Here is a 27,395-nt window from a genome sequence, read left to right on the forward strand (position 1 = left end):
AAATTTCGACAAAGCAGCCCTCGCAGTACGTTTCACATAGATTAACAAAATTTGGTAGGCACATGTATCACATGTGGACTTAAATAAAAGTCTCTTGGGGCCATGCCCTAAACCCAACCGGAAGTCAGCCATTTTGAATTTAGTCTGAATTTCTAGTGTCGTTTTTTCAATTTCCAGGAGCTCTACTTTAACGAACTCCTCCAAAAGATTAAACCCGATTGCCTTCAGATTTGGTCAGTATGCTCTTGAGACCTTGGCAGTGAAACAATACTCAAAGATCAAAAAGTTATCGAACTATGTGTCCGTGGCGTGGCGGCAAAAAAACACCATTCGCCATGAAACAGGAAGTTGTTGTAACTCGGCTGTACATTGCCTAATCTGCTCCAAATTTCTCAGATGTCATAACATCCTGACCCTGAACACATGTATATGACAATTTTGAATCATAGTCATAGCGCCACCTACTGGCAACAGTAAGTTAGTCTTTATGCTTTGGCTTGTTTCTCTTAGTTGGAAAATCAGATCAACATCAAATTTGTTCCACACAAATGTAAGAAGTTCATAATGCCAGTTCTCCAAGCTTTTGATGTTTTGTCGAACGCCGTTGCCGTGGTAACGCAGTCTTCGCCGTGAAAAACGATGGTCATTTGGAGAGGTTAAAAAAGCTCGAAACACAAGCAAACTTGACACACAGATCACAAGGCCAAAATGTAGTTATATAATATGATTTTATTCAATCAGAGTGTCAAATCGGCTCAATAGCGCCCCCTACAAAATTTCGACGAAGCAGCCCTCGCAGTACGTTTCACATAGAATAACAAAATTTGGTAGGCACATGTATCACATGTGGACTCGCTGTACGTTTCACCGAGATGTATGAAATTAAGTAAGCAGGTGTATCACATGTAGACTTAAAAAAAAGTCTTAGGGGTCCATGCTCTAAACCCAACCGGAAGTCAGCCAATTTGAATTTTGTATGAATTTCTTGTGGTTTTATTTCCTTTTCCAGGTGCTGCACTACGAACTCCTCCTGGGAAATAATCCGATCAGCTTAGAATTTGGTCAGAACAACCTAAAGACCTTAACGATTAAAAGTTACTAAAAGCTTGATGTTTCATCGGATAACATGGACTTGGTGTAGCGTCAATTTTACATGATTCGCCATCATCCATCAAGCTTTTGTAACTCAACCTTACTTTGTCAAAACTGCCCCAAACTTGACATGCTTGATTGCTGTCGTGATTTTAGGACTTCTGCATGCCAATATTAACTCATAGTCATAGCGCCACCTACTGGCAACCACGGACGTAAACAGAATTCTATAATAACAGCGGCCCAAACAGGGTTTGTGGGCACACCATGAGAAAAAGACTTCTCTGATCTAAATATGTGCAAACTAAGATGCTTGGAGAACAAAAGTTAATCAACAGTGTTTTTCAAACCATGTCAGTGGGCATTAGTATAAATGATCTGTCCAGAGCTTCTACATGAGAATCAGGTTAAATGTTACAATGAATGCTTCACACTACAATCTAAAGTTACAGAAGAGCTTAAAATGAAAACAGTGTCAAATTAAAGTGTTCAAGTAAAAACAAATGACACTGCTGTTCTGTTAACTTTCATGTAAGTCCAAATACAATCAGTAGGACACTGCAGGGAGTTGAACTCCATCCCAGTAACCTGACAGTCTGTTATGTTACAAATACTGAAGAACATTCACACGTTCATTTTCTTAATGATCTTAACAGACTTACATTTATGATTGTATCGGAGGTACACTCAAAACATTTGAGGCTTAAGACCTGGCAACATGGTCTTGCTATGCTGCTGGTCGACGCAGGAAATATCATCTAACTTGTGCATGCAGTGTATGATGGTCACAGAAATGCATTGCCGCATCAACCAGAGTCCTGCCAGTACCCTCGACGTGTGTGACGTTGCGAGGGCCCGATCAATGCTGCTTGCAGCTTTAATTATTATTATTATTGAAAGGTGATCTGTGCAAATTTGTTATTCAGGAAGTTTGTATCAAACAATAGCTCTTCTTACTACTTTCTACTACCCTTTAAGTAGCTCTCACTTTCAAAAAGGTTGGTGACCCCTGCTCTACATATACTATGCTTTACTGCTACTTACTACACCACTGTGTCCCTTGCTAGAGACAGTATTGCAATAATATTGTACAACTCTGGCTGTGGGTGCTGTTTGTAAACTGCTTGCATTGTAATTTTGAGTCTAATTGCTATTTTATATTTTTATTATATTCTTATTTTTTATTTAATATATTTCTATTTATTTTATTTTTACTTTTTTATATGTACCTATACTTATTCCTGTCCTTCTGCTGCTGCAGCACCAGAATTTCCCCCTCTGGGGATCAATAAATCCCACGTACCAGCTCCTCTAGTCCACTTAGTTGCTGTACAGGTGTGGGCCCCATGGTCATGGAACAGAGAAGTGGAGCGCAGCCCTAGACTTAGATGAGAGCAGCCGCCGCTCTCGACTGGCACTGTTACTTTTTAGGTGCGATCACTTTTAGCAACACTTCCAGATAAGTGATTTAGATGTTGTGGCTCGATCAGGGGTTTGTTGTTGTTGGGACTTGTTGTTGCGTCTCCAGATCTGAGTAATATGTTCTCATAACCATGTTGTAATCTTCACCCGTTTAAAGCCAATCCCTGGTTTCTTTTTTTCAGATCAGAGGTTGTTGAGCGGGGGGGGGGGGGGGGGGGGGTACCTACTCTGGCACAGAGATACAGGAAGTCCAGTGTTATAAGTACAGGATGAATCCCTCCTGCTTCCTTTGTCTCATTCACATGTAATCCAACACTGCTGTGAGGGATGTTTCAGGTAGCTCAGGGGAACAAACGGACGCGATCCATCGTGGTGCTAATTAGAGACGTCTCAGTTTTATTAGCCTGAGAAGGCCCAGATACTGTTGATGACGTCAGCTCTGGTCAGCGTACGTGCTCGGGGATCTATTCCTCATCAAATATCCGATAACTAAATATAGTGATAACGCCCCTGAGGGCAGTCTTAACAACATTAATGGGTGCAACTGTGATGCATCGCCGCTGCACCTACAATAACAGTAAAGAATGTCCTCTGGGGGAGTTTCAGCATTTATGGAGCAGTTACCAATGCATGCGGTCTGAATAAAAAGTATTCTTTACGATCATCAGTATGGTGAACACGTCTTGAGCCAATTACATTGCTTGGGTGAAACTACAGCACCTGTTGATTGAATAGAGCAATGCCTCAAATTTATTCTGAACATTTTTATTTTCCATTCTAGCTTTTCACAGCTGCAGTAAGACTTTACTGGCTTCTACAAGAAGGATTACAGATTAATTTAAAGTATTGATTTAAGGTTCTTTTTTAATTTCCTGTTCTGAACACAGTTATGCTTTTCTTTTGTTTCTTTTTTTTTACTATATATTTACTGAAATTCTAACTTAATCACCAGAAGTATTGAAGACTGACATCATAGCCCCTCCCATGCAGTTAATTAACAGGTGAATTCTGGGGAAAAGCAGTGCAGAAAGTGCTTGACACCAAATATGGAAAGAGACAGAAATAAAATAACTAATCATGAATCAACCTATAAATCTCAGGTAAAAGCTCAAACTGTTATTAGTTTGAAAACTTAAGAGTGAAGAATCATGTTCAGACCCACATAAAGCACTGCACCTGTCAGAAGTAATTACAATGTTCAAAGTGGGTGCACTAATTATGGAGTGCTAGTTTGCCAGATGGATGATGTATTGAATATATTAAAAATGCATTGCCAAATTTGTAATGTAATATAATCATTTGTTTTGTATTAAGAGTACCTAATGAAAGCAGACATTTGTATCATATTAATTTGCACTGCTCATATTGAAAGTGTTAAGATGTTTAAGGCAGAGGCAAGAAGACGTGATGCAAATTAATTGTTTTGGATGGTGATGTTTAGCTAAACGCTAACCGCTAACAGAACTACCAGCACACACTGCTGTATCTCGCTTCAACTCAGCCGCAAAAATAAATGATTGCTGCTTTAGGTTAGTTGGAGTTGCTGCCAGCAACAGACTGACAGGTAACTCTTTAACTGCACAGTTTTGGTGATTGTCCTCTTGCATCAACAGGACCCATGTGGGGAAATCAAATTCTGTGAACTGACTTAAATGCTTCTCATGTGTATATTTGTGTTCTTTGATTGATAACTGATGATAAAACCATATGAGTATTATTAGACAGCAAATTGACTGCATGATAAGATGAATAACGGTAGAGACAGGGCTGTACAAAGCCCCTTTGCGCGCTTCCAGATGACTGGTTCGAACACATAGTGGGAACCTTGGGGAGCGCACAGACACGTTCATGAGGCATGTTACTGTGGGATCGCTGTCACACCCTTTATAAGTGAGATAATGACTCGACTGCGAACAGGTGAATGTGTCACACCACTTTTGAGCCTTGATGACAGATGTTCATAAAAAATGACAACGAACTTGTTATGTCTATTTCTTTTATTGCAAGACGGACTGATGGATAGATGGAATAAAGACTTCAGGAAACGAGTTTCCATGAGCTACTGTTTGATTGCATTCCGGTCACGACTGGAGAAGATGGAGGTTTCTCGGCTGAGACGAAGCAAAGTTTCCAACCAGAGTTCCCAGGCTTGGCTTAAAAGGATTTCAACACCCAGCAGTGAGAAGGCTACTGTGAATCAACACTTCTCACAGCTACTGCCTTTATTATTCCTCCAGAAACATATAAATAATTCCATTACAGCCAGTGTCTCATTCCTCATTTAATGGCTTGATGAATGCGTCAGAGGATTTCCTATCACTGGATGCGGTGTGCATCCATGGAAGAAAAAAAGCACCATTCGTTAGTTGTATATCACACATATATTGAAATGTCATACAGGCTACTGCACTGCACGGGGGAAACAAATTACATGATCAGATGAAAAAATATAGTGCATTGTTGGTTCCTTTGCAAGAGACATTCTCCACTTTTCAACCTGATCTCCTCTAGGCCTGGAAAGTTTGGGAAGATTTCACGTCAGAGTGATTTACATTCACATCTGTAATTCTCCCTCGAACATGCAAGTCTTTTTGTTACGTAAAACGATTAAACGAAGTGAAATTTCTTTTCCCAGAGAATCAATGCGCTCCATTCCCTTGGTGGACTGTGTAATTACAAAACCCTCATTAGATTATGAAACTATACAACATATGGTGAGAGGAGGAGATTCCTTTGATGTGCTCTTGTAATGACTGCAGCAAAAAGAAGAAAAAAAAGAAAAAGATAGAGAGAGAATTGCCTGCCTTTACTTCATTTGAATCTCCTGAAAGAAATCAAAGCGTTGAAAGAGAGGTTTTCTGTGTTTTGCAGCTCCCCCCCTCCCCATGGACACTCCTCCGCCTGCTCTGAAGTGACTCAGACACCAACCGGGAGTCTGGCATTGACCCCAGAAATGTCAAACTGTTTGGACACGCCGAGGCCAGCGGTGTCACAGCCTTTTGATTCGTGGAGAATGTTTGTCGTTTTCTTTGCCAAAGGACGCCTTCGGTGAAGAAGAAGAAGAAGAAGAAGAATAAAGCTTGATGTTTGAAGTCGAAACGTCACGAAAAAACATGAGAAACGGCGCTTCAGGCAGCACTCGTCTTCTGTTCCTCGGTTTGGAGGAGGATGGCAGGCTGGGAAACAGAGTTGTTTCAGTTTGACAGACGCAGACAAGCGACAGTGTTTACAGCGAGCAGGCTACGTTACAAAAGGAACACCAAGGTCCGTTTGAAAACCTGAAGAAACAAGAGCGATACCTCTTTTCCAAATTGTCTCATTTATCCATGTCAGTCAAGCGTCTGCAGCTGAATAACCTCCTGATAACACTATTGCCTCCGTTGTGGAAACTTTTTTCTTTCTTTCTTTTTTCTTGTGATTTCCCGAAAGAGAAGCATTTATAAATTGTGTCAGCAATGCAACAAAAAAGCATGGAAAATCCTCAGCAGTAATCTGGAGCAGTGCTTCTTAAGCTGTGGGTTGAGATCCAAATTGACTCACCGGCTTGTTGCTGGTGGGTCCCTTTATGGCGAGGATATGAAATTTTTTAATAAGCCCATTTCCCAAAGCAAGGGGAAGTTAATTTCTCACTGGGGTCCTCGGCTAAAAACATTTAAGAAGCTCTCATCCAGATAACAGATATATGTAATGTCGGGACATTTGTAGGTGAAATAGTGTCATGAACCACATATTCATTTCTGAGAGGATCTTGTCTGCAAGGGCACCTAATGTTTAAGTTGTCAAACATAGTGTTCCAAGCAGTGGCCCCTGTTTTCTCCTAACTAACTACAGACTTGCTGCCAAAATGTAATGTGTATATTGCTGTAATGAAGCATCAGCTTATAATTTTGGAAGATTGTTTCATTTTTTGAAAGCAAAAAGATTGGCCTCAGAATGGGTCAACGTGGTGTTAACAGATGGTGCTCTTGTCATGGAAGGCAGGGTGAAATAAAAAAATGTAAAAAGTAATTTGAAAGATTTTCACAAGAAACTAGCAGGGATGGATCTGTCGCAGGGCTGTGCGTTTGAAAATAAAGTGACCATTTCACCTGCTGTTTTACATCAAAACACTTCACTTCCCCCCACTGTGTGATTTCACCCACTGCGATAACGCGAGTCATGGCAGGCCTTTTTTCAGAATTGCTGACTAACTTTGGCTGTTTATGTGATAGCTTGAGCATCCGTCGTAAGTGACGAGTTTGTAAAGGACCGTTGATGTCACCTGGGAGTCAGAAATAAGCAGCTGATTGAACACATTCAGTCATCAGGCGACTCCAAACCTTTTCTTTAGCTGAAAATTAGGGGTTGGGAAATCGTTTGAAAGAGTGATAAAGTAATCAGATGCAACACACAACACAGCAAAATAACTGAAAGAGCCAAAGCCATGACCATTCTATACAAAGCAGTCCAGCCAACCCCACCACTCATCTAAACCTGAATCTGATAAGCTCCATAAGTGTAGAATGTATTGCAGGATTATTGTATTAGACTAGATGTAGATACAGTAGAAGGTGTGCCTAGTAACCTTGTAACACACCTTTTGATTATCTCCTCTACAATTTATAAGTTACCGTAAATCCACTAAATAATGAGCACAGTAGGGATGCATTTATGTCTCTCCCCTCATTTCATGTCACCTCTTTAATGTTCACCATTAGGTAAAAGGCCAAGATACTAAAAAATCCACTGTTATAATTTTAAATTGTCAGGGTTCCCACATGTCCTGGGAAACCTGAAAAAACAACAGTTTACCAATTTTTCAGTCATTGAAAACGAATGGAAAATGACAGAAAAAGAAACATTTCCTGGAAAATGATCAACATTCTCCTATCTTCCTTCAACAGAGAATAAACCACCAGCCCATCATTCTATTGTAGCTCTCCAAAAAGCATTACTCTGCCATCTGAATGGGCTAAATTATGTTCAGGATCATACTAACCTTCAAATGGTTTGTTGACAAGACTTTTTTGGTTATGTTGTGGAAACGCTGTTAACACCCCCCCAAGTCACGTCACATGGTAGAACATGCATATTGGAATAAATGACATAACGTTGTTTTCTTGACAACTTGTTTTAAACAGTTAAACGGTAAAATAATGTTAAATTGGTGAGCATGTTTAGTTCAGTTGCTTTAAGTCGACCTGCTTGTTTTGCCTGTAAAGGTTTAAGGTTTGTGATTAACCTCTGGCTATGAGCCATGGTTTCACATGTGTGTGGTGCATTGTTGAGAGAGTTGGATTATAATGAATGGGAAAGCGGGGTCAGATCAACGCATGGAAGCCCAAAAATGGCCTCAACACTGGTTGATGGTACGTTTTTACTTTGCTAGCATTTTTTGAATTGTAGTATTGCAGACATTTTGATTCACATGAACAATAGTATTTTGAGCAAAACAAAGAAAAATCAAGAATTTAAAGTCAACCCAAACCCCATATTAAACTGGTGGAGTAGCCCTAAGAGTTTTCATCTAATATCTGAGTTAAGACTGGGCCTGAAACATACATACACACATACATACTGTACATACCTCCAGCCATGCTAGCAGCTCTGTGAGGCACAGCGGCGTTCCCGAGCTCAATGCCAACATCAGTCATTGTGAGCATGCTAACATCAGAGGGTCTGCAGCACATGTCATGGCAATCCGTCCAATAGTTTTTAAAATATTTCACTCAAATTTACAAATGAAGACCTTCTGGTGGCGCTAGAGAAGAAATCTGGGCATCACCAAAGTCATTCAAATTCATTATAATGGGACCATTACAACAATTCATGATAAAACCAACAGTTGGACCAACAACCAGACTGACCAGCATTACCATCCCTAGAGCCACTAATGTGGCTAAATACTATAGCCATTCATAGCATATGCTAAAAAGACACAAGGCTTTAGTTACACAACCATAGTTTATTACTGATGTCATCACTTGCACAGACAAAGGAAGTGTCAGCGATACCTACTGAAAGGTGATCAGCAAATCATATTTGAGTTTCGGGAGCATTGTTGTCATCACTTAGCCAGTGACCAGATGCCGTGTGTTTAATTTACACTGCTGTCGTCTAGAATTTGCACTCCAGAGCTGTGATACAAAAGCTAAATCTGGCAGAAGCGGCTGAAAATGCCAGAGTGATTTTCAAAGGAAAAAAAACCCACGACTGGTTCCAACTTTCTGTCTGTTTACAGCTAGTAGGTTTTGATCAGTTTATACCGTTTTACAGCTCTGGTTAAGTTCAGCAGGCCTCATAAAGGGTTGTAGTTTTCAAATTGAATTAGGTTTATTTTCCCCCTTCTCTGTTATGGCAAACGGTATGAATGATACGTTGATGGATGTGGTTGTGTATTTCTTTGAAATTCACCCTGAATATCCGCAGCTCAGCCACATATTTTCATCTAAGTCTGAACTCTCGAAACTACACGTTAAGTAAAACAAAAATCACATTTTGTATTGAGTATTTGCGACGCTTACACCAAACTGACCTCCTGCTCACCCTGGTCCACTTGTGCTGCAAGTCCCCTGTATTGGACATATTACTCTAGAAATGAACAAACGGGCAAAGGTCAGCGTTGTGTTCCACTACAAGCAGTACAATGTCGGAGAATAAATCCTGTCGTCCGGTAAGGCTAATCATATGGAGTCCTTCCAAAAGAAGTGCTGAGTGATCAGTGCTTGATGTCCATAGAGTTCAAGAAGATGCATTCAGAGTTTTCCAAAGATTAATTACACTCCAGAAGAAAGGAAGTCTCTATTTACAGAAAGGTCCTTTGAATTACTTCTCTTTTGATGATCCGACAAAGACCGGAAGTGTTGTTTTGCCTGTGGAAGAAAGAAATAGTGTTAAAACGAAGTCAAAGCCATCAAAGCAGTGGTAGCATCAAAACGCAATCTCAGAAAGTAACCCCCACAAGCAACTAGGGGTGGAGGAAAAACTTGATTGTTAGATGCATCGTGATTCTTTCTTAAACGATTATGACTCCATGCAGAAAACCAACTAAGCTAGGATAAATACTAGCAGAGTTTTGGTGATGGCGGCTGAGCTTGAGCAGCCGAATATCTGACCGGCACCCCCTGGCTTAAAAGCTAAAGCATGGGAGCATTTCAATTCTTCTTCAGCCCAACTCTGAAAGGGCAAAGCGAGTCACGAAGTAGATTGCAACTTTTTTTGGCAAGAATTTGCGCCCCTACTCAGTCATCGAGAACCAGAGCTTTTGCTCTATGTTGCACACTTTGGAACAGAGATACGACATTCATGTCGACGTTTTTACGGACACAGTGATACTCTACAACCAAACCAAAGCTAAAGTCATGGAGTCACTGAGGAGAGTGGGTAGGATAGAAGTAACACGCTACAGAATATAGTGTCTACTTTGTCACTGTATGTATAGTTTTTACCAAGCGTTATTTTTGTACGAGAGCTGAATGCTCATTTGTTTGAAGAGACGTCTATACTATTTATTTGTGAATAAGAGCAGCTTGTTATGTCACATGATTCAGAACATGCTGAAGTCTGTGTCTTTACTATGAGGACAGGCCCAATTTAATTTATTTTCCTGTTGGTTCTCTTTGTAGTGCTTGGAAATGTAACCCTCCAGTTGACACATCTCCTCTATTTGTAATTAGGAATCATTACAAATATTCTATGTTTTAAAAACAGCAGATTAAATAAAAAATAAATCATGTATAGAAAAATGTTGACGCATCAACATGAATCGATAATCGTTTCATAATCAAATCGTAGCCTTCTGAATCGGAATCGAATGAGGTGACTAGAGATTTCCTCCCCTACAAGCAACACTGAATATTTTAGTGTAATTTTCATCTATATTGTACATGAACGCCTGCCTCTCTCTATCCGAGTTGTATAACACCGTGGAGCTCAGCACTTGACGTAAGCAGAGACTGATACCAAAAGAAAAGAGCATGATATACAGTAATGAAAACGACAACTTTATCAACAGAAAGTTCAAGCGAGAAGACATGAGACACGCCTGCCCACACCGATTGACATGTCAACGATTTTGGCAAAAGCATCTACAAAATCAGATGCATTATTCAACCTCTGTCGGTTTATTTTAAATGTTTGCCACTGTGAGAAAACTTATTATCTTCAGAGGAAGACTAAGGCTAAAGGTCTAAAAAAAACCCTGCTAGAGGTCTTTTGAGGATATATACTGTTAAAGAGTTGGAGGAAACAAACTGCATGCTGAGCGTTTTGCTTTTTGCAGAGGCTCAGCAGTAGTTTATCATATGTATAAGCCATGGGGTCACTGAAATCAGGAGGGTTTATCTTGAGCTAGGCGATTGATCGAATTTTATTTTCTATTACAATTTTAGGCTTCCCAGGATTATGGAAACAAGACATCCGAGATGAAATGACTAATGTGCCACATTCCATTTTGCAGCGATGTTTTGTCGATAGAAATGGAGGATCCACGAGTCAGACCTCTCCCCGGTGCTGGCTGGCCCTCACCGGGGCGCATTTCCTCCATGGCAGTTCGTCACTAATGACTTTAGGTCGGCTTGGAAAGGCCCGAGGTGAAGGTAGCTTGCGGCTCCGTCTGTGAGCTGTACAGCACCCCTCGCCACTTCCTGGTGAGGTGGACTTAAGGCCCGCCGCCCCCTCTCTCCCTGTGGGGAGGGACAAGGTCCCCTGCGACTGTCAACCGAGGCGGAGTGTCCTCAATGCGTGAGGGGACCGTCTTCTTTTTTTTTAAGTTCCACTAAATGTATCATGTTTACAAAGTAATCCTGTTAAATAATCGTGATGTCAGTTATGACCAAAAAATCGCAAAGCCATAGGTTTATGACAACCTTCTTATTGAATGTCTTGTGTGTGAAGTTGATATGTCAGATATCATTATTAATTATATTAGTTCATGGTGCTAGCAGGAGGAAAAAAAAAATCATCTTAACTGACTGAAAACTGATGAAAATTAGTTCTACACTACTCCTTCTACACGGGTCACACTTGTGCAGTGCAGCCCTTCTGTCTGGGTGAAAGACAGTCAAGTGTAAAGGTCAAGTTGAGGAATTCACTTAGATTCAATATCACTCCAGAACCTCATAAAAGACTTATATTGGCTTCATGTATCAGCACATCGATCTATCAGTTAGACTGTGATGCAGTATTCAGGGTGAGAGATGCTGGCGAGTCGGGTTTGTGCACCACACCGAGCTTTTCTCTCTCTCCCCTAGTTCCATGCTGTCAGGTACTCTGAAGACCTCCGTTCTCCTTGAGAGTAAATTGCCTGTCATGAAGCCCAGTGGCTGACTGGCAGCTCCTCTGCTCCTCCAAAAGTACATTCTGGAAAAGACTCTGGAGGAACATAACATAACAACCTTCATAACGACGTCCGCTATTGATTCCAGCCGTCCGACAGTCGCCACGTGGGTTTGACGGACCGGGGAAAGCCATTGCCGAACTTGTAAGGCTCTATTATCGATGCTGAACTTTTGATAGGAGACCGACAGCTCCGACAGCCCGGTGAGATTAATTCGCAAACGGGTTCGTATGACGAAGAAAAGGCCGGAGCAGTTGCCGGTGCCGCGCAGCACAACGTCGTATAAATCATCCTCAATTATGCAGAAAAAAGCAAAACAATCCAAAAACCATCAGGCCATCACTTGACGAGAAAACCTGCATAATCATATCAAACCCAGGGTAAAGGGATTCCATAAATTTAGGTCGTAGCAGCACTTCGCAGGCCTCTGTACAGGCTGTAATAAATTCTTCCCTTTACGGAGTCATTTACATTCTCAGCTGTCACTGTGATTAATGTGGTACTAATTTGAGAATAATTCCACGCTGAAAAGACAAAGAGCGGAGCCGCTTCTTGTCAGAGGAGAAAACGTCTTCTGAGATGGATCTTCGCTGTGTCTCACTTCACGAGAGGGTGGGAAGGTGGGGTTCATTAACAGCATCTGAGTGACTGTCTGAAACAGTGCTAAAAATACTGAGAGGAAAACTAAGTCTTCAGCGGGTGCTGCGTTCGTATAATTGCTGGCTGACAAGTGCTAATTTAACTGGCAGAGGATTCATTTCCATTCAGTGCCTGAAGTAAGGTTGGCTGAAAGATTTAACACAGCAGGTGCACAGGCTTGTGTTTGTGTAATTCAGCCGTGTAATTGGCACGCCGCAGTGTCCTTCTCAGCAATATGTTTTGTGCTGTAACTACAGAGCCTGGGATTTTCATAGTATGGCCATTTTAAAGCGTCACTAGGTAAAAATTTTAAGTGAGAATCCGCCTGTAAAATCAGTGTAAACAGACAGCAGGGACGCTGCAGATTCACCTTTTGCCTAAATTAAGCTTTACCGCCAGGGCTACCGGGCTACCGGGTAATACCCCCCACGAGGGGAAGTCAAAGGTAAGATGTCACTCAGCGTTAATTTGAATGGTAGCATAGGAATGAAGTAGATTAGCATCAAGGAAAACATAGGATAGAAGGAGGAGAAAACCTTCTGTTTTCATTTGTCTGGCTCAAACACACACACATGAGGCAAACAGCACATTCAGTCAAAGCATCAGTCACTGAATATTGACAGTGGAGTTGCACTAGAAAACGTTACCACAAGTGGCAACGAGAGAACACTTTTGATGAGTCTTGCATTCTGATTGTTGAAGGCAAGGCCAGATAAAAAAATATAAATATTTTCTACTCTCTTACTTTGTTTAGGTCACTGCATCTCCCAACAGAATGCCACAGTTGAATTTCAGCCTGCATGCACGTTTTTTTCAGCCTAACACTGTTGAGACAGAGCAGCTGTTAATGGTAGCGAGAACGAGTTAGTCCCGCCCTCGGCGAATTGCAGAGATCAAATGAGAGGAAATAGCGCAAGAGTAAATGCAGGCAAAACACAGCAAAAGGAAATTCATTTTTATTTCCCTTTGTAAAAATCCCAATGGCTTTTTGTTGGGTGCTAATTTCCGCTTTGGAATCTATCTCTTCTGGATAGAGAGAGTCCAGCAGATCTATATAACTGAGAAATTGACTTGCTCCCTCACTAATATATATTTACAAATATCTGGTCAAGGTAGATTGAGTTTGTTAGACTCTGAAGACGAGACAGAAGTTTGTACATACTGTGTGTTCTAATACCCATACTACCTAACTATACTATTTAGTATGCCAGAAAAAAAGAAGAAATACAAAGGTTGCTCTACTACATCTGGTCTTATTTTTGCAGTATGCAAGCTAACATGTTTTTCTGGCTATTCTGACCCACAATCCTTTGCACAGTAGATATATGAGCAACAGGGTCAAAGTTCAATGTGCCATGTTATGAGGAAATAATATGTCCCAATTAAATGCATGTTGCATGCAACAGCACATATACAGTTGTGGTCAAAAGTTTACATACACTTATAAAGAACATAATGTCATGGCTCTCTTGAGTTTCCAGTTATTTCTACAACTCTGATTTTTCTCTGATAGAGTGATTGGAACAGATACTTCTTTGTCACAAAAAACATTCATGAAGTTTGGTTCTTTCATGACTTTATTATGGGTTAACAGAAAAAGTGACAAAATCTGCTGGGTCAAAAATATACATACAGCAACATGAATTAGCAATTTTGGTGACTTAGAAAGTTGTGTCAATGAAATGAGCTTCATAGCATGGCCTCTTAACTTCTTGTGAGTGATTATGAGTGACTACAAATGGTGACTTCTCTGAGGCCATTTAAATAGGGCTCATTGGATACAAATGGCCACAAACGCTACAATGGGAAAGTCAAAGGAGCTCAGCATGGATCTGAAAAAGCGAATCATTGACTTGAACAAGTCAGGAAAGTCACTTGGAGCCATTTCAAAACAGCTGCAGGTCCCAAGAGCAACAGTGCAAACAATTGTTTGTAAGTATAAAGTGCATGGCACTGTTTTGTCACTGCCACGATCAGGAAGAAAACGCAAGCTATCACCTGCTGCTGAGAGAAAATTGGTCAGGAGGGTGAAGAGTCAACCGAGAACCACCAAAAAGCAGATCTGCCAAGAATTAGAAGCTGCTGGAACACAGGTGTCAGTGTCCACAGTCAAGCGTGTTTTGCATCTCCATGGACTGAGAGGCTGCCGTGCAAGAAGGAAGCCCTTGCTCCAAAAGCGGCACCTTAAGGCTCGACTGAAGTTTGCTGCTGATCACATGGACAAAGATAAGACCTTCTGGAGGAAAGTTCTGTGGTCAGACGAAACAAAAATCGAGCTGTTTGGCCACAATGCCCAGCAATATGTTTGGAGGAGAAAAGGTGAGGCCTTTAACCCCAAGAACACCATGCCTACCGTCAAGCACGGTGGTGGTAGTATTATGCTGTGGGGCTGTTTTGCTGCCAATGGAACTGGTGCTTTACAGAGAGTAAATGGGATAATGAAGAAGGAGGATTACCTTCAAATTCTTCAAGATAACCTAAAATCATCAGCCCGAAGGTTGGGTCTTGGGCGCAGTTGGGTGTTCCAACAGGACAATGACCCCAAACACACATCAAAAGTGGTAATGGAATGGCTAAATCAGGCTAGAATTAGGGTTTTAGAATGGCCTTCCCAAAGTCCTGACTTAAATCCCATTGAGAACATGTGGACAATGCTGAAGAAATAAGTCCATGTCAGAGAGCCATCAAATTTAACTGAACTGCACCAATTCTGTCAAGAGGAGTGGTCAAAGATTCAACGAGAAGCTTGCCAGAAGCTTGTGGATGGCTACCAAAAGCGCCTAATTGAAGTGAAAATGGCCAAGGGACATGTAACCAAATATTAGCACTGCTGTATGTATATTTTTGACCCAGCAGATTTGATCACTTTTTCTGTTAACCCATAATAAAGTCATGAAAGAACCAAACTTCATGAATGTTTTTTGTGACAAAGAAGTATCTGTTCCAATCACTCTATCAGAGAAAAATCAGAGTTGTAGAAATAACGGGGAAACTCAAGAGAGCCATGACATTATGTTCTTTACAAGTGTATGTAAACTTTTGACCACAACTGTATAAGGCCAGCTGCAGTATGTACCAAAAGTTAGTTTGAAGTATTTTGGTTCTTTATTTTACATTTATTTGCATGACTTTCTTTTCAAGTGAAGAGTTTAGTTTTGTTGTTAGAATGTAATAAACTGCTGTGAGTTGGGACCTTGTTGTGTTTTTCTTCTTCTTTCCTACCTTCCAGGATTTCTGTGCAAAAGACACTGTTACTACTGGCTGCCATATGGGGGCTGTAAACGTACAGATTTTAACGCTGCAGCTCAACCTCTCTGCACGTCATGACTCAGAGACAAACCGAAAGCCTGGGACTTGTAGTAGCCGGTCGCTGCTGTGTTGCCTCTGTGAATTCTCAAGGTGTTTCCAGTGTGCATGAATGCATTTATGATACAGAGCGATAGAGGTCAGTATAGCTGGAGGTTCCAGGTTTATCTTGGATGTTTTTCCCAAAAATTCTGCAGAGGTGAAGAAGAAAGCCCGACCCATCGCTGCTTCAAGCAGCCTGCAGAAAGATTTGAAACTGAAGAAACGTGTTCCTCCAGCTGAGTTCAAAGGTGTGCGAGATAAATCCGCTGGGTAATGCCGATGCTTTGAACGTGTCCATGTTGTTGTTTTTGTGGACCGTACATCTCCTCTCGCTCTCTTCTCTGTCTCGGGTGTAGTTACACTACAGGAAAGTGTGCTTAATAATACCCTTTGCCTTGTCTGTTTTAATGAAAATGTGAGGTGACGCTACGCAGTAAATGGTGTGCAGGCCTTCTTTTTGTGCAGTGAAGTAAAAATGAGACACATTAATGATCCCTGTTGAGAATTCCTTTGTATTTTTTGTCTGGAAGTTAGGACCACAAACAGAAGAAGAAAAAAACGTGTAAAACCTTCAAATATAAAAACAAGTTTATTACCTCTGAAGCGTCTGACGTTACCAAAGCTGCTCTTTGTCCGCCGAAATCTTTCCAGGCGTCCATGTAAAAGAAGACAGAACAGAAAAGACATGTTTAACTTTCATTCTTTATGGTCTCATCATGATCTGATAGTTACCAAAATCCATTTCCAGAAGACAGACAGGCTTGTCTGGGAACCCTGGACCACTAAAAGAAAAGAAATTATATATATATAGTATATCCCTTTTTGAGGTCCCGACAAGTCCCTGAATCAATAGCCCTAGGCTCCAGGCTCCTGGCTCCAGGCAGGTGTGGTGCGGGCAGTTTAAATAATTAAGTACATGGAAAGGAGGCAGAAGCGACGGCTACGGGTCGTCATAACACAGTGAAGGATATGGGCATCGTGTTACGACGTTAAAAGCAGGTAATTGGAGTGACTAATTGGCCAGTTTGGGTGCTCAAAGTGGCCTGAAAGTGCTAAGGAGACATGGCAGCCCATTGATTAAATGCCCCCAGGGGTCCAAGCCAAGAGTGCAAACATTAGCTGTTTTTAGGTAAAGGCAGGGCACACGAGTGCTACAGAGGCCACAGCCGGTTGACTTTGAGGTGTTGGACGTGTGCAAGGAACAGAATCAACAGGTCGGAATATGGTTTGGATCTTAAACTCACCTTAGTAGTTTTGATCTTGTTCCCTGTAGCACAGCTCCAGCCCTTCAGATCAGGGAGAACTTTGCATTCCTCTCCGTCAAGGCACGGATGCATCTGACACCACCACTTCTGTTCCACTATGGAGGCTGGTGGAGAGATGTAGAGGTCAGAGGAAATGGTCAGAAATGTCTTTGTTCACCTGGTCTGTGAATTTTGTCAACGAAAGCTATTTCAAAATATTTGTTGACTTGTTTTTTTTACATGATGAAAGTGAGATTAAATTCAAAAAGTGATTCTATTTTAAAAATTTAAATTAGTATAAAATGTATCACAACTCACATATCTTATGATCTCTGTCAGTCAAACTGTTTCCTGCCATGCCAAATTTAATATATATGATTTTTTTTATTATTATTTTAGGACGTAATCTGTGTTTGTATTTCAAGCTCACACCCATAACATCATGAGCCTGAAACGAAGCGTCTCCTCAAATACCATCATAGCTGTGTCGCAACAAGTCCTGTCACATTTTTGACAGCTGTCTCAGGTAAATGATGCAAGATTTGCTTTTTGACTGGCAACGCTCTCTTTATCTATTTTGAGTATTCAAGCGCACTCTGTTGAGAGCCTTGCACATCGACACGTTTGAGTCGGGAACTGGAACAAGAGCTCCAGCCGTCTGAGGGGGAAAACCTTTTAGCTGCAGTGAGTTGCCTCCATAAAGGAGCACATTAAGCTTCTGCTACTCCGTTGTACGAGACATTGTTTCAATTTGGCATATTACAGAGGTCATTATCTACGTTCATGCACCAGCATTAGTGTCCTCTCCTAATGAAGAGCACTGCTATTGTAATCCACACATAACACCGGGGCCTCGCCAGAGTAAGTAAGCAGAGGATGGATGCTTTATGACATGAGGGAATCAATTTGTACCACACTGCCACGGCTGTAGCAGCAGTGTGGTGTGGAGCGTGCGTCAGGTCAACTGCAAGCAGATGGTGGTTGTGTAACAGCAGCTATTAAAAAGCCACAGAGGTTTTCTCATGAAATTAAATGGGAGTATTGATAACCCGACGTGGGTATAGTGCATGGGATACGTTTCACTTAACAGTTAATGACGCTTTGGAAACACGAGGGCAGCTTTTGGCTGAAAACATCTGGGAGCAAAAAATAGATTTGTGCTTTTATTTCGTTTTATTTCCTTGATTGTAGCTGTTGGAAATGTTCCAAAAAGCTTTTGCTTTGACCTTGAGCTCATATTCATTAAGAATCAGTAATGGTTTTTCTCATCTATTCATGGAAGTAAAGGTCTGAGCTGCATGGCCACACACACTGATATATCATCCGTTATATGTATGTTTCTTTTAAAACTGTTGAAAAATCAAGGAAGAAGTTCAAATGCCTTAATTGCAAAAATTGTGCCAGGACTGAAGAGTTAAAGTTTAAGTATTTTTGAGTGTCTGCGTGTACTATTTGATGTTCACTGGGAACTAATCTACCATCCTTCAAAAAAATAATTCAAATCAAACGAAAGATGCAATGTGTTAAATATTGAGCTTTTCAAGTTGCTGCTTGGTGGATTTTCAACTTTGGACAGAGCCAGGCTAGCTGTTTCCCCCTGCTTCCAGGCTTTATGCTAAGCTAAGCTAACCGGATGCTTGCAGCAGCTTCATATCGTCCATACAGACATGAGAGAGTATCAATCTTCTCATCTAATTCTCTACAAGAAAGCAGATGTGTATTGTGCGTATTTCCAAACTGTCAAACTCTTCCTCTTCCTACTTTTTATAGGTTTCAGTTATATTCTTTTGTCGTGGTCCCTTGAGAGTCTCTCATTAAGTCTCATTCATCTAGAACATCAGGTATAAACAAATCCACTCTTGATGTATGTTTTATGATACAATTTGCCTTTTTAAGTTTTCTTTACCATATCACAACGCTTTGTCCAAAGTCATAATTCAATCAAGACACTTTTTTTTGGGAAACTTTTTCTGTGGCTGTCTCTCTGAATTACACATTTAAATCTATTCAAGTTTTCTCAGATATCCGGAGGTTCATTTGTCCTCGTATATAGAGAGGATCGTCTCACACAGAGCTGAGCTAAAGGTAATCCCTGGTTGTAGAAGAAAGAATAATTAAAAGGTTAAGTGCTGAACATTTCTTTCTTTTTTTCCTGAGATCTCCCGTGGAGCTTTAAACGAAGGCCAGTGGCTCACAGCTCTAATTTGCAGAAAATGTCAATTCTAAAATGTCAAGGAATAGGTCATACACGATTGGGTCCAGAGTTTAGCCTGGAACCCGCGCCCTTCAGATCAAAGTGGAGCAGCCACTTCAGCTGAATCGGGGGTAATTCCCTCTCTATTATCTGTTTTATATCGCAGTGAAAATGTCTCTCTTCAAACAACTGGATTTCTTTAAGTTTCTCGCCAAAAACTACATTTTACATGATAGCGTTAAAATATACCTTTGCTCGACACTCTTTATCACTACGATACTTCTTACTGAGCTTGAACGCATCATAATGCAAGTCAACATGACCTCCGTTAATGTTTAGCTGTTTTAACTCTGTCGGCAGACGAGTCAGGTCACTGTGATTACTCTGAGCAGCATTATGGGAATAAATTACAATATAATAAGTGTCTGATTAAGACAATTGTTCCCAATGTTTTTTAAGTTCCTCCACTTATTTTGGACTTGCATTGAGATAATTTGGCCTTGAATGGTAAGTTAGATTTGGGCATTAAGCTCTAATATAATATATTTGTATTTTTCAAATTACGATTTTTTTTTGAGGTACGACAGCATTTACCTGTTGTTTGTAACAGCATCATTGTTTATGGAGTACTGCATTAAATGCCCTATGAAATGGGACAACAGTATCCTTCAGCATGATCCTGTGTCACGGTGTTGGTTTAGTTTGTTTCCTGTTTTATTAGGAATTTCCCTGCCTCTTGTGTCCCATGTTCTAACTTCACTTCCTGCATCTGTATGTTTTCCCAACTGTGTGATGGGGTACATCCCAAGTCTCTTAATTGTCATTTCCTCGCTCCTCGATCTTCGCTTGAACCGGAAGTTGTTCTGCACCGCTATATTGACGGCCATCCCAAAGCTCTTATTTAGCTCGGAGGAGCAAGGTTCGAGGTTCGAGGAGGGATCTCTGAGGAGCCATGAGCGAGGACACACGACAACAGCCTTCCAGGAAGTGTTTAACTGGTGGACACGCCCCCTCATTGTTCATCAGTTATGTGATTGGACGCTGCAGCCGATCAGACTGATACGATTTTTCTTGAAACAGTGAAGACGGATCGCAGATTAAACTCAAGCTTTGTATTTGATATGTTTTCTGATTCCGTATCTGGTTTAAGTATATGTTCTTTGTAGACTGAACAACAAAAGGACCACAAACAACTTTCTTCATTTATTAGAAAGATTTGTCTTTTCATGATCTGATATTTCCCTCAACAACTTTTATTATGGATACAATTAAAGTGAGAGAGAGCTTTTTACATAATTTATTATCATTTCATTCAGTCACTTGAGGCTGGTCATTCATGAGTGTCTGGTTTGATGAGTTATATAATTTAAGAGAAACCATAATCATATTCTGGGTTATGTAATAATGACGTCACAGTCACAATTTCAAAACGTACAAATGCATTCTGACGTAGAAATCGATCCTGCGCTCATAAACAGGACACAGTTTGTTAAAGAGGTCACAGATTACAGAGAGACAACACCTCTACAGTGATGATTCGTGTGTCTATATTAGTTATTAGTATTATTAGTTACTATTATTAAGTACAGTGATCATGTGTACAGACACAAACTATCAAACGTCTCTCCAGCTGTTAAAGCAGACTGACAGCTGATCCAGCTGTGATCAGCTGTGATCAGCGGCCGCCGTCATCAGAAACAGACGACGCTTCATGTGACGCTTCAGAGGAAAAGGACGTCTCATATCTCTTAAAACATATTTCCTCGTTTCCTCTCTCCTCGCATGGTTTCCTCCATGCATCCCTTGTGGGAGGGACTAAGACGCAAGGAAAGGACCCAAGTGAGGGAAACGGGGATGCAATTAAGAGACTTGGGATGTACCCATGATCTGCTCCGCCCTTGATTGAATCCTCCTGTGTCTAATCACCTGCACCTCCCCAGTATATTTAAACCCTGTGTTCCCCTGTCTCTGGGTACATCCCAAGTCTCTTAATTGCATCCCTGTTTCCCTCACTTGCGTCCTTTCTTTACATCTTAGTCCCTCCCACCAGGGATGCATGGAGAGACACAAGGAAACCATGCATGCAAGAAGAGAGGAAACAAGGAAATCATTTTTAAGAGATATGAGACGTCTTTTCCTCAGTTGTGTCACATGAAGCGACGTCTGTTTCTGATGACGGTGTATCAGCTGATCACAGCTGATCACAGCTGGATCAGCTGCTAGTCGGCTTTAACAGCTGGAGAGACGATAGTTTGTGTCTGTGCACATGATCACTGTACTTAATAATAGTAACTAATAATACTAATAACTAATAAAGACACACAGTTATCATCACTGTAGAGGTGTGTTCTCTTTGTAGCCTGTTACCTCTTTAACAAACTGTGTTCTGTTCATAAACGCAGAATCTATTTCTACCGGCGGAATGTCTTTGTCATATTTATGAATTATTTGCATCTGTACGGTTTGAATTTCAGATTGTGACGTCATAATTAATTAACCCAGAATATGATTAAGGTTTCTCTTTAATACTGGAATAAATTTATTAGGCTCCATGTTTCAGGTTCAATTTAAATGATATAACTCATCAAACCCGACACAGGAATGATCAGCCTCATGTGACTCAATGAAATTATGATAAATGATGTAAAAAATGTTTCGTCTCTCATCTCTCTCTGACTTTAATTGTATCCATAATAAAAGTTATTGAGGGAAATATCAGATCATGAAAAGACAAATATTTCTAATAAATGAAGAGAGTTGTTTGTGGTTGTTGTTCAGTCTACAATAAACATATATTTAAACCAGTGAATCAGAAAACTAATCAAATATAAAACTAGAGTTTAATCTGTGATCTGTAATTAAATGACAGATGCAGACTGTACTGTTCTCTCTTGTACCACTTTCATTGGACCTCCAGCACCCAGCAGAGCCTTTAAGGCCAGATGAACAGTGAGCACTTTGATCCTTCTAACATTTTGTGGATAAAACAATTAATTAAGAAAATAATCAGTGGATTGATTGAAAGTCCACAGCATATGAAGATTTTATTGTAAGATTTCCATATTTAAATCCATTAATTTACTTGATATAAATATGCAGTTATCACCAGTCCCTTTCTCATATTTCATGAGAAGATCTATGTCTGTAGTACTATGCGGTAATAAAAAGCACTTTCCCTTTTAGGATTTGTTCATGTGTAATTCAACATGTTATTATGTAATTACCTAATTTTCCTACAACACACTATGACATGTATAAATGATCTCAGACTGACTACACTACATGTTTCCCCCTGGCAGCATCTTGTAGAAGAAATTTCACTTAAGTGAGTCTGCATCTGCTAAAACACTTATCGATGATCTCAGCAAAACTAATCCTCAAGATTTGTGGAAAGGAGCATCAGCAAAAAAAAAAAGAGTGAAAGAAAAGAAGATGGCCCATGAAATATTCAGCTGGAGCGTACCATCTACACACGACGGGGCGGCTCTGGTGGTGCCGGCCACTTGCCCCGGAAAGCAGGAGCACTTCACAGTTTGTGAGCGTTCCTCGATTTTGTTCTTGTTGCAGCAGCGATGCAACGCCACCACCTCGCAGGTGCCTGTTGGGACATGGTGTGCTGCTGGAGAGACAACAGAGAGATGGAATAATCAGTGAGGCTTTGGTGCAATAGTTATTACCCACATACACACAAACACACACACACACACACACACACACACACACACACTCTGCTGGCCTTGGATTGAGTACCGTAAGAATATCTCTCTTGGGTCTCCATTGTCTGCTCTGCATTCGTCTAATCTGTCTCAATAATGAAAAAATTACCAGGGAGAGCCGACTACCAATTTCTTTTTATATGGGTTCTTTTATCACAGAAGGTTCCATTTTCCTCTCTTTATGTGCATTATTCTTCTCAAAGTGTCATTTTGTTTGAGTGGCTTACAGTTTTTGGGGGTGAATTGCTCATTTATTCACCTTATTCTTAGGGCACTTCCACAAAATTGCCATATTTTTGTATTCTTACTTCTGTTTTAGAGCGGTAGTTCATTTACTTTGCTTAGCCTGGCCAGGTTTATCATCCAATTGTCAAAAGGAGATAAAGTAACCATTTTGATTCCAAATATTGATCAGTTTATCCAAATGATGCTTATTTGGATATTTACGGAGATGTTTTTGGAGTTGTGAAGAGATGCTGGCTGTGTCAGCGGTCGGTGTTCAGTGTTTTTGTAACTACTTTAACTGCAGAAGGGGTGGTCATTATTAAAAGTTTTTGATAATAACCATAATGAATTAAATCAAGCGCTAACAACTTGGCAATAGCTTACAGACAGACACACGGGCTGGTTTCATTTGCTTTCTAGATGAACTAGAATTTCTCTCTGTGCAGACCTTTTTTTTTCTACCCTTCTGGCAGTGAGAGTAATTCCAAAAACAATGTGCAGATGTACCGATATACCTCAGTACTTCTGTAATTCCTCAAAGCAGAGACATCTACACCAAAAGACACTACAAAGTAATTAAAAATGTTCTCAAAGACAATGATGGTGCACTTCTACACAGCCATCGTTGAGTCCATCTTCTGCTCCTCCATCACCGTCTGGTACGCTGCAGCCACAGCCAAGGACAAGGGCAGACTGCAGCGCGTCATTCGCTCTGCTGAGAGGGTGATCGGCTGCAATCTGCCATCCCTCCAGGACTTGTTCACTTCAAGAACCCTGAAGCGAAGAAAAGGATTGTAGTCGACCCCTCTCAGACTGGACACAAACTGTTCATGCCCCTTCTATCTGTCAGGAGGCTGCGGTCCATCAGGACCAAGACCTCACGACACATGAACAGTTTCTTCCCGTCTTCAGTTGGGCTCATCAACAAAGCCTGGGACCCCCACTGACTCTGTCATCCCCAGGACAATTTCCTACCGGTCCCTCCCCTGCACATCACTTCTATGTTTCTTATTTAAATACACTCAACACTTTTACACTACACTTATGTACATCTCACTTGTTTATAGTCCTGCTATGTGTTTGTTTGTGCACTTTATTTTATATTTTACTGTCAATATGAATATGTTTCTACATTTTACTTTTTGTGTTGATTGTTTAATGTTATGCACCACCCGTCATGTCAAATTCCTTGTATGTGCAACATACTGTGGCAATAAACGGTTCTGATGATGGATGTGGTCAACACCCATGAAGCTGTAGCAATGGGCCAGCAACTGAAAGGAAGGGAATGCCTGCTGACTGCTGCATTATGATAATAAACACTGAATGTAAATATAATGTTTCTATAAACTCCACTTTAAGCTCCTGAAGACATCATCAGAGTTATTGTCTCAGACTTTAGAGTGCTCCCCTTAAAACCTCTTGCACCATAGCGACCCCACCAGTGGAGGCTACGCATTCATCCAAAAATTCATCCACTCATAATGTGCACTCATCAGTAACGAATATAATGATGGCTACTCAAACTGCAGCTCCTGCTCTACAAAGTCATCTCAGCTGTTTGTACACACTCCAAACACAACATATGACAAAGCTACGTATAATACCAAGTATCACAATCAAAATAGCGCCCCCTAGGCAGACCCACTCGCCACATTTATGCCAATAACGTTTTGAAAAATTAATTCAATGCTAACACCCATTAGCTCAGGAGATCGCTAGCGACCAGACGGTCGCAGCCATTTTTTTCACATTCCGCTACGACACAGCCTCGCAGTTTGACTTACAAAACAAAGCCATCATCATAATCCGCATTATCGATCACATCATAAACCAGCTCCTTACTTTGAGATGTTCTGCAGCAAAAAAAAAAATCCGTTCAATCCGTTCATGTTTACTATTGATCTGGTCATCGGACGCCGCTCTGTGTGAATTCAAAGCTAGCGCTGCCGCCGTGTGCCTCGTGTGCCTGCTAGCGGAAGAGGGAGGGTTATACGTCTCAGCAAATCGGATTTGAGAAATTTGACATTTGGATAGTTTTTTTATTCTGATTGGCTTCTGTCATTCAAAGTCACGTTGGGTTGTTTCAACAGAGCAGACTGTGACGCGTCTATGGAATGTTCATTGGGTCAAATCGGCCCTTCACACAGGCTGTAAGGCCCTGGAAGAGAAAAAAACTGGAATTCAGACGAGAAAATCCCATGGATGACAAACATAAACAGTCTCAGAGAGGATCCAGGCTCTCAAAATGATGCCAAACTGCTGCATATGGATAGATTGAACACTATTAGTGATAAAAGAAGTGAAATATATAATTATATAGTTTATAAAATTACAATGAAACAGCTGGAACAAAATTACATTTTGGTTGACCTCGTCTGACCTCTTCGTACTAGATCAAGATTTACTAGATAAAGCTTCACTTTATCAAAGTAAAAATTTGTTTAGAGACCCTCAACATATAGTTGTATGATCTGGGAGAGCTTGAAAGCTCGGATCTACATGATTTCTAATAACGAAATATCCTGAAATTGCTTTTTTTTTCAGTAGAAAATTAGAATTTTCAATTTGTGCTGTCTGCCATCTTAATTTACTCTTAACCAGTAGCATGTATACTGATATTTACACATATCAACACATCTCACAAGTGTTAGGGTTATTTTAATACCAAAAGTATTAAAATAGCCCTTACAGTTGCAACGCTACACTCATTATCGTATGGGTATGCTATTTTCGAGCTGAGGGCCTAAAAATAAGGCTAGGGTCCAAGAGGTTTAAAGACAACTGTTTCACAAGCTGAGATGTACTCTTAGTCAACTACTCGTTGTGTAGTGTCTATTTAAGACCACTTAGCACCAGCAGCTTTAAGCAGTGTAGTGAGGTAACCAATCAGGATCAGAAACATTATTTTCATCCTGATCAGTGTTTTTGATTTTTGTTAACGGGTTCCTTTTAATAAATAATAACTCATGTATAAGATGGTAATGATTGGAACTGATACCCTTCCAGATTTCCCACAACAGGCAGAAGCATTAAAAAAAAAAAATTCAGATATGTGAAGGGGAAAGTGCAGTGCTGCAGTATTTGGAGCCAATTTCCAGATCACGCTCCATTGTCTGAATTATTTAGAGCCTGAGCAGCTCCATTCTCTTTTAATTGCATGTGACATTTTCTTGAGGTGTCCTTCTGCTAAGATGCTCTCTGTTGCTGCAGTAAACAGTAAATCTGAAATGACTGCATGAAACTGGTCCGAAATGACTACTACTGTACTGCAGCGGTTCAACTAAACCCAGTTAAATACGTTTTCACTCTGGCGTGTTATGTTGGCGGACAGCGGCACTTTCCAGCTGCTGTAACAGGCAGCCGCCGAGACTAGCGGTGATGGAGTCAGTTGCTCTGCTGAGAACAAATGATATTAAATCTGACAAAGATGTTCTGCAACTGTAGCGCATCACTACTCCTCAGAGATTTACCTGTTATTTTTTGTATTCGGGAAAAACTCTGTATTCAAATGAAGCAGGAGTCTAATATTCCTCGCGTCATATGTTTTCCTCCTCCTACACCGTGTGGGTTACCTCCCGTCTCTAATTGCATTTCTCGTTGCCACTGCTAGAATATATTTAAGCGTCGGTAGAAAAGTGCAATTCAAGCAAAAAGACGGAGAGACAAAGAAAGTTCTGTTTTGATCATGCACCCAAAATTTGATAGCACGTCTGCTCCAACAATCCCCCCCTACTCGTCCGTCCTAGCACATCAAAAATAAAGCAGGTAGTAGCAGTCGCCCCATTAAAGCAGCGAGGTGCTTACTCATGCTCTGGCCCAGACAAGAGAAGATATGAAAGAGAAACACACAGCAAGCCGAACAGCTTTAGATGTAAGAGAAGTGCTGCCAGTATCCCTCTCTAAAGGACATGCTTCACACTGAGCGGCTGTGGTTTTTTTGACTGGATTTGGAGTTTCTACTTGGATCCCCGCTCGGCTTCCCCTGCCAGCAGATACAGAGAGAAGCATTTCACTGGGGAATCGGTCTGTCCTGCAAACCAGCTTTAAAGCTGCTGCGCCAGCCGCTGTGACAGAGAGGATCCCTCTGGCTCTGGACACGTTTCTGCTGCTGTTGAACTTGTGTTTTGTAGATTTGTGTCTTTCAAAGTTGTATAAGACAAGCGTGATGCCATGAAATTTAAATAACAGGATTCAAA

The 27,395-nt window shown here is 40.8% G+C and overlaps 1 protein-coding gene across 2 annotated transcripts in view; it reads right to left on the bottom strand.

Annotated features, from left to right (window-relative positions):
• Positions 1–8,475: 8,475 nt before the first annotated feature.
• Positions 8,476–27,395, bottom strand: part of LOC137877059 (chemokine-like protein TAFA-2) — a 57,308-nt gene continuing 38,388 nt past the window's right edge. Inside the window, exons 3-6 of one of the 2 annotated variants that reach the window (XM_068716741.1) lie at positions 22,719–22,871; positions 17,062–17,186; positions 16,414–16,460; positions 8,476–9,365 (exon numbers count right to left, since the gene is read on the bottom strand). In XM_068716741.1, coding sequence (XP_068572842.1) covers positions 16,431–16,460; positions 17,062–17,186; positions 22,719–22,871 — 308 coding nt within the window. In that variant the 3' untranslated portion in view covers positions 8,476–9,365; positions 16,414–16,430. Of the gene's footprint in view, positions 9,366–16,413; positions 16,461–17,061; positions 17,187–22,718; positions 22,875–27,395 lie in introns of both variants that reach the window. The other variant, XM_068716740.1, reaches the window with a different exon arrangement.

Source organism: Cebidichthys violaceus, unplaced genomic scaffold (genome assembly GCF_023349555.1).
Source record: "Cebidichthys violaceus isolate CVI_PGR_0920_01 unplaced genomic scaffold, fCebVio1.0.p SCAF_21, whole genome shotgun sequence".
In the NCBI taxonomy this organism is placed as follows: Eukaryota; Metazoa; Chordata; class Actinopteri; order Perciformes; family Stichaeidae; genus Cebidichthys; species Cebidichthys violaceus.